Source organism: Berghia stephanieae, chromosome 4 (genome assembly GCF_034508935.2).
Source record: "Berghia stephanieae isolate SIO BIC M18660-M18661 chromosome 4, UCSD_Bste_1.3, whole genome shotgun sequence".
NCBI lineage: Eukaryota > Metazoa > Mollusca > Gastropoda > Nudibranchia > Aeolidiidae > Berghia > Berghia stephanieae.
The window spans coordinates 93,928,377-93,936,832 of NC_088363.1; the positions used below are offsets into that span (position 1 = coordinate 93,928,377).

At 34.5% G+C, this 8,456-nt stretch overlaps 1 protein-coding gene across 1 annotated transcript in view; it reads right to left on the minus strand.

The window, feature by feature from the left end:
• Positions 1–5,917: 5,917 nt before the first annotated feature.
• Positions 5,918–8,456, minus strand: part of LOC144971598 (vascular endothelial growth factor receptor kdr-like) — a gene marked incomplete in the record, with an annotated part of 140,027 nt that continues 137,488 nt past the window's right edge. The window contains 1 exon segment of the mRNA XM_078912665.1: positions 5,918–8,030. Within this exon segment, the coding sequence (XP_078768791.1) occupies positions 6,933–8,030 (1,098 nt within the window).

An 8,456-nucleotide genomic window follows, 5' to 3' on the forward strand; every position in this document is an offset into this window, starting at 1 on the left:
ATGGAAAAACAATTCAGATCATCGGGATCATTTTGATTTCACTCATGAGGGTTCAGACCCTGATTCTAATCCTGGCAATTTCATATGGAGGCGGGGGTGGGGGAGGGGGGTCACAAATTAACATTGAATACATTTCTCTTCATTTGTTTTTCTTTCTTTCTATCTTACATTGATATTTACAAAAGCAGTGTGGAAGTCTTGGCATTGGAGACCGAGACTAGCTTGATTCCAATTTATCTATATATGAATGAAGATAATCTCAATTTCACAAACAATGTTAAGAGTCACCTATCAATCTATTCCCCCTGAAAATATCAGTTGAATTAAATAGTGGATACTTTCATCTTTAATCGTTATACATCTGACGTCATGAATTAAACAATATCTTCAACGGTCAGTTCAGAATTTTTTTTTTTTTTCATGTATTTCACAGCGCCTGAACCAGTTAATAGAATACAGTTCAAACAGTGAACAGGAACAGAGAGAATGGGGAGGAGTTCAAACAGTGAACATGAACAGACTCCAAGAGCAATATATTCATGTATTTAGCTTGAAACTGCCTCTATCTTTCGGTAAAAAGTTATACCTGAACACTAGCTCTTCAGATCCAATTCTGTGTAGTACTTTGAAAATAATACAAAGAAAAATAATTCTAATTCACTCACATGACTTGCGCAATACTGAGTGTAATACTGTGTTCTAAATAATTGTTAAAATGGCCAGATGAACCAATCTACTAATGAGCATTTGTAAACTATATATAGCAAACATGTAGTAGTTGGTAAATTAAACAACGCAACTAAATTATGTTATAAACAACCATATAATTTCAAAATATATATAATTCTAAATCATGATCAGGGAACTGTTGCGTTTATTGTTTCAAAAAGGCAGTGGTATTAAGGCTTATTAAAATAGATTTTGATTATGACAATTTATATATATATATATACAAGCATAGGTGCCCGTTCAATGAACGGGGTGATAAGGTTGATCAACTCAAAATTTAAAATTCAAGTATTGATGAATAAAATTTGAACTCAATGTCTAGTGTCTATTTATAGATTTTTAACGTCGTAAGACAGCGCTTTATACTTGTGCACAGAGAGATATTATTTTGCATTCAAAACATTTATAGTAGTAGATGAGCAAATCCCAAAGTCTGAAATCTAATTAGGGTTATGCGTTTTTAAGTCAAATTTTTGTTCACTTTAAATCTTCTTTCACTCTCTCAAGCCTGAAATAGGTACATGAAGATGGAAGAAATGGGAGGGGGATATGAATGTGTTGTGAAAGAATGTCAGTGACTGTGATGTTGGGTTGCACACTGGCGTCTATGTGTGTGTGAGTATGTTTATATGTGTGTATGTGTGTGTGTTTGTGTATGTTTATATGTGTGCATGTGAATGAATGAAAGAGAGAATCATTTGGAGTTCAAAAGACGTAGTAGTATGTGAGCACATGGAGGAGAGAAAGGGTTTCTAAAAATACACTGATCCTTGCTTGACTCCTCCAAATTGTCTACTGAAATTTGGCCTCTTAGCATTTTTTTCCAAGCAGTTACCACACAATTTTATTGAAACCCAATCAGGCATTCAATATTCATTCGTAAAAAGAGATTAAAAAACTCCAGTTTCTTTGTGTTGGACAATCAATAAATATACACACCCCCTTGTTACCGACACGCCATCCCAGCTGCCTAGCTGACTCGTGTGAGGAAAGAAGTTTGTTGTGGTCCAAATCTTGCATAAAATTAAAATAGCATTGACACTTGCATGTAAATTTATATTTTAAAGGAAACTACAGCTATGAAATCTTTTTAAAATAAAGAAATAAAATAAAATATTCAATCCTGTAGCATATTTATTGTGTCCAAAGAGAGGAGGAGGCAGATTTTCATGAATTTTATATGTGACGCCCTTTTTGTTACCTATAATTAGAGAAATTGGCATTAAGTTACTGGCTCAAATATTGTTTGTTTGTAATCAGAAATATTGTAGTCATCAAAAAGTTGGCAAACCATCTCGTCAAATATATTAAATATTTCGATCACATGAAAATGGTTTATATAAACTTTAAGAAATTGTTTGTATTAAAAATAATGAGAGGAACCACAACCTGGTATCGGTCCAGTACAAATACTCACATCTCGTTTACCTGAGGTTTAACCCATAACCAATGTGCTAAAATGATGGCGTGTGTTTTCGAGGAAATTTTGACGAAAGAATTGAGTTTTTGATAAAATCAAAGCATTGTTTAATCAAAGTACACAAAAACCATCTTCCGGTCAATTGGGCATGATTTGATGGCCATTGGTTTGGGGGATCTGGAGCTTCAGTGGTACAAAAAAATTGGATTTGCCAAATATATAATAAGATATATAATATATATTATGAAGATGATTAATTGATGATAGCATTTTCTTTTGATAATATCAAATAATAGAAACATATTCTTTAAAAAAAGAAGAAATAATATAGAAAAACAAGAAAGTTGGTTGACCTGTATCATCATGTACATGACTGGTTTCTTCTGTTCTTAATGGTTTGTGACACTTCTATTAGGCCATTTTAGCCCCAGTAAAAAGATGGATGATGTAGCCGAAAGATTTATATCACGCAAAAGCATTACAGAAAAACTACAGACAAAGTTTAACAGAGATGAAAAGTTGATCCAGGAGCAAAATACCCTTGTAGCTACACTGAAACAACAGTTCCACATTGACACCATTACAACAACATCTGCAAAAATGGATAGGCTTAGCTGGTTTTATATATATATATATATACATATATATATCACATGACAGGAAAAGCCATAAAACAATGCTGATAATAATAAGTAAGCCAGTCGGAAAATTACCAAAACTACATGGTTAAGAAAATTTATATAAATAAATAAAAGATAAAATACTGATAACAAAAGGTTATACAGTGAACTGTCATATGAAATACCAGATGATGATAGTAAGTACCTCTAAAAGTGTAGATCTCTAGGAAATTTAAAATGTGGATTTAAAAAATGATCAAAATAAATTTTTGTTTGTTTTGTTTTTAAGGGTTTTACGGCGCTTGCAACACATTTAGGTTATATCAGCGCCAGTAAAAAGGAAGAAAATGGGATAGTAAAAAGTTCTAGAATTACAATGAAAGCACCCAAGAAAAGGGGAATTGGTTCAAATAGGGAACAGATTAGATTCCTAGAGCATACCACCAATGTATTTAGTTTGAGATCACCTATAAGTCTCATCCGGACACAAGCACAAAATCCAACAAGGAGGAATACACTCAAATGCTTACATTGTACAAAATAACAATATAATAATACATAACAGAGAGATGATTTACAAGGAAAACATATCATCTCCCAAAACAATAATTATGCATTTGACTGTTTCCCTCCCAGCCAGGACCCTGACGAAAACAAGTAATCTCATTCCAAGAAAAAGACAAAAAGCATATTGGAAAACATATAAGGGGATAGAAGAGAGAGAAAGTGCCTCCTTGCCCGCTATGGGAGGTCAGGAACCCCACCCAGAAATAATTTTTTAAAAACTATCAAAACTCTACAACTGTAGAGTTCACACTTTGGCAGGAAACACAGATTTCTCAATATCCTATAAGAATTGGGCATCAATTCAATGGAAGCCAGCTTTTTTTATAAAATAATAATACTGTTTCTGACCTATCACTTTTCATAAAATACAATAAATAACAAATAACACTATTGAGCACAAAAAATAATCTGACAGCAACCCAACACATAGATAGCGTAAAAAAATGTTTTTTTTTAAAAAGACAACATATTGTGTGAACTATCAAAATATTTGAAAAGTGTTGAGTTTTCATAATAAACCTTTTCAAGATTGCCTTATATCTAGACAAAATTTTAGAAAACTCTTATTGGAGTTTTGCAGCACTTACACAATTCTAAGATCATATCAGTGTCAGGTTTTTGAACAAGTTATAAAATGTCGGTAATGGCACGGATAATGAAATGATATAAAATGTCATATGAATGAAAGTTTCGAGGCCGTAAAATGACAGGGACTGTTATTAACGAGATGGCTTTGCTGACGTGATAAGACACCTCCACACATGGAAGAACTCTAAAAGCTTAAAATAAATCGGGTATTTCTACATGTACATAAATTATAAAACATAAATATATATTTAGGCACTAGAGTACTCTTTTGCAAAAGTGATTTATGCTCGGTATGAATTTTCGGAAAAAAACAAAACAACAAAAAACTTGACTCCATCTAAAAGACATTCTTATTATTTCTTGAAATTCATCAAATATCATCTCAGCCTGAATACATAAAATTATAAAAACGGGGAAAGTTCATAATTTGATATCCTGTCTCATTTTCATTTCTAAAGAAAAACAATATTTCCTGTTGGGCTATTATATTTCAAAAGAAAATCTCAACACTTGTGTGAAATGTACAGGACAGTCAAAAATGGTTGTTTTGTCTGACACTCATACAGCTCAAAATAAAATGAACATAAAAACGTTGTCTATCATAATATGAGATACCAGACCACATCCCAGGAAAAAAAAAACACATAAAACAATAAAAAATTCCAACAGACCTCAATTTAATTTTGTTGTGTCTTTTCTTTCACGACTGTAGCCTGGTATCTGCTATTACATAAATGAAAAAAAAACAAAAAAAACAAAACAAATACAAACAAACCAACAAATAAAAAACTGATTGTGGTTATGAGGTAGGGTGGTAGCCATAGTAATGTCGGCTATGTGGTCTTGTGGTATGACACTCGCTTTCGGATTGGAAGGTCCTGGGTTCGCGCCTCGCGCTTGGCGCATAGTTGAGTCCTTGGAAAAGGCTCTTTACTCACATTCTCTCACCGTACTCAGGTGTAAAATGAGTACCTGGCTGTTAACAGCGTTGTCTTTGTCCCAAAAATTGTAATATCGCCTAACAGGCGTCATGTCCTGTCCTACATGTTAAATGTTGCTGTTTACCAGGGACCCCTTGTAAAGCGCTTTGAGCACATTTAGTGGATATTGCGCTATATAAAGCTCAATTAAAACAAAAACGTTCATGCAAGCTTGAAGGCTTGAATTATCTATCCGTGTGTTCAGTGTCACAAGCATCGATCTTAGTCAAAAGATTCAGAAATTTCTAGACAGAACTATAAAACTGATCTGGTGACCGTCACACTTGACATAGATTTTAAATTAGACAAATTGACATGCGTGTAAAAAAGAGTAACTTAAAGGCAAGTATTGCATTTACAAAAATAATCTAACAACCAAAAACGGACGGTTGGTGGAATCAAGCACTATCATAGCCAATGTTGAGGAGAGTACTTGAGTTTCTATTGTTTGATTCTGTTGCTTACATTATTTTTCAAACTCCGCATTTTCTACATCACTATTAAAGATAAAGGTAAACCGGTTTGAGAGGATGAGAATGTGAAATGTTTTGAAGTAGTCATAACTTGAGTCCACTCAATATGTCGATCACGCTTTAAGAAATATAAGAAATAGGTTTGGGGTATCATAGTTTAATCCTTAGACCAAAACTTTTTGTCTCCAGCATAATTTCTCCTGAAAAACACGACGAACTGGACTGAAATGCTTTGCTTATGACACCAAATGAAAAAAATGCAAATATGAAATGGTATTCACAATGGTCAAAAATGGACAATTGCGACTAAAACAAAGGCAAAGTGACAAGACGGTGAGGCATTTTAAATAAAAACTTGGTGCATGCTTCAATATAATTGAAAGAACAAGCAGGGAAAATATCACAGTTGTTCTCCTACAGATTTGTCCATGAATGAAATAGGTTCATTTATGATATTAATTCAGTTGAACTTTTTGTACGAAGACATGTCTTGCTACACATTGACAAAACAGCTTTTTTTCATTTGGCCATATCTTTCTTATTTTTACCAAATTTCACAAATTGTTGAATGGTTTTGATTCGTGAAAGCCAAGACTTCTTCATAATATCAATTTTAATAATTTTTGAAAAACTACAGGCCATCTAAATTCATCAATATGTAAAGGAAAATAAAATTCTAGCCAATTTTTTTTTTAAAAGGTGTTTGTAAATGTATAGCAGAATAGTTCTTGTGACAAAATCTGTAAGTCAATCAATTCAAATTCCTTTGATCCACAAATTCTTACATTTGGATTAGGTCCATCCAGTCTTATGTTATGTAACATGATAAACAAATTATGGATAATCGTTACAATAATAGTCTTAATATTGAAATATACATTTTAGAGTCCATTTCATGACAATGGGTTACGACAATCTCTTGCAAAGGAAAAAAAACCTATAAAACCAAAACCAACTCTCTGTATAAACCAGGTCATATTTCAATCTGCATTTGACAAATTGTGTTTTAAAATCAAACACTAAAATTTTGAGTAGTCAACAGACAAAATTTAGTTTCCACTTAAATGGTTATATCTAAGTAAAGAGGAGGATTTCAGAGAGCCAACTTAAAATGAAATTTAGGCTTAAGCTAACAATAAAATCCACTGTCATGAATTGTAGATTGTAGAATGCTTGAGACTTGCCCAAGAAATCAACAAAGCTTAACCCTCTCCTTACCAACCATAGGAAAATCGTCACATTCGTTATGATCCAACCAGCACTTTTATCGTTCAGATTTCTTTTGTAAATCACACAATTTAAAGAACAATGTTTTATTATAGCTAAAATATGTGACACTGTGTTGTAGAGTTCATTTTCCTGATCAATATTATGCGTGGAATGTATTTGTTGCTTCTCTGTTGCTTTTCTGTTTGAGTAAGAAAAATCTATTTTTATGTTGGGTGGGTGTGAAGTTTTTGGAAAAATTCTGAAAATGGCTGGTAAGGAAAGGGTTACACTTGATAATTGGCCATGAAATTGGACTTTCGAGAAAGTGGTCAGATAGGACGAAAGTCTAGACCAGAATGTCACTCTCCTTGACCTCATCCAACAGCATCCTGTAATCCGGTGGTGGTGTCAACTCTGTGGGGCTTGCATCCGAGTTGTATCCACTGGATGTGATGGATAGAAATCTAGGGGGGATAACTCCATCCCTGATTATGTTTGGTCTCATCCTCAAGGTATTTGGTTGGGTTCCTGGTGAAGGGGTGGAGGGGGTTGTGGGAGGGGAGGACACAGTTGCTGTTGGGTTTGTATTGGGACGTGAATTGGAGGCTGCAGGAGTCGGAGAAGCAGCAACAGATTGCTGTTGGGATGGTTGTGATAGTTGCGATGGTTGCTGTGGGGTTCTGGATGATGGTGTTGATGATAATGTGGAGGGATTGGAGGGGGCTTTTGTTCCATTGGACTTTGAACCACCGTTTCCAGCACTGTAGACTTTTGTGTTGCTGTGAAATTTGGGTATTCTGGCATTGAGAGAAGGCAGCTTAGAAAATCTTGGCATTTGTAAGCGAGTGCTTGTATTGGTGGTGGTTGGTGTGCTTGTGGTTGGAGGGGAAGTGATGTTACTGGTTGTGGTGGTGGCTGTGGTGGTGCTAGTAGTGTTACTGGTATTGTCAGGGAGAGAGGAATTTCCTCCTGATGAAGGTTTAGATCTGCCTGATCCAGTGGCACGATAATCCTCGGGGTATGGAGATGTAGGTGATGATTGACAAGTCTTGACATTTTGGTGACTTGTTGAGTTGTATCGTTGAGGGATTCGACTACTTGTGGTAGGAGCAGCATTTCCAATATCATTTGTATAATGGGGTTCAGATGATTTTCCCCGGGGGAATTTTGAGGCAGGCGTGGTTGCTGTAGAAGTAGCTGTAGCTTTGTTGAGTGGTGATATGGTTGTTGCTGGATTCATGGTTGAAGGATTGTTGATTAGATTTGAAGAATTCACATAGCAGATATTGTCATGGGCATTAATGTGGTTCCCCATTGAAATTGGTTCAAGGCAGTCATCAGGGTACACAGGTTCCCCGTCTAATGGGGAAAGTCTCTCACCCTCGTAACTGCTATGGCCACTGTCATTGTCCTCTGGATTATGAACCTCAGCCACTGTGTGAACCTGAGAAAATTGTGGATGAATCATGTTGATTACTGGCAATATACAAAAAAATAGGTACAGAATAACTCCACCACTTCAATCTGGTCTCGTATCAGATTTCATATTAGGGATTGAGCAGATACAGAGAAATGGAATCAGATCAGAAATATGAATTTTTAGCTTAATACTGTTATTATTTTTAAACAGACTTTCAAATTTTTGACTAAAGATTCATTTTTAGCATTCTTCATCTGAAAATAACACCATTTTGAATTGTTGGATTACACACAATCTAAACCAGATAAATTTGAAAGATCAATTCAACCTTTTATCAACATTAAATGTAACATTTTCTTTTGCTGAAAAGTATAAATTATGATTTGCAACGAGGAAACATCATATTTTACCTTGTGTTATTCAAAAGGTTTATAAGAATGACTTGCTTAA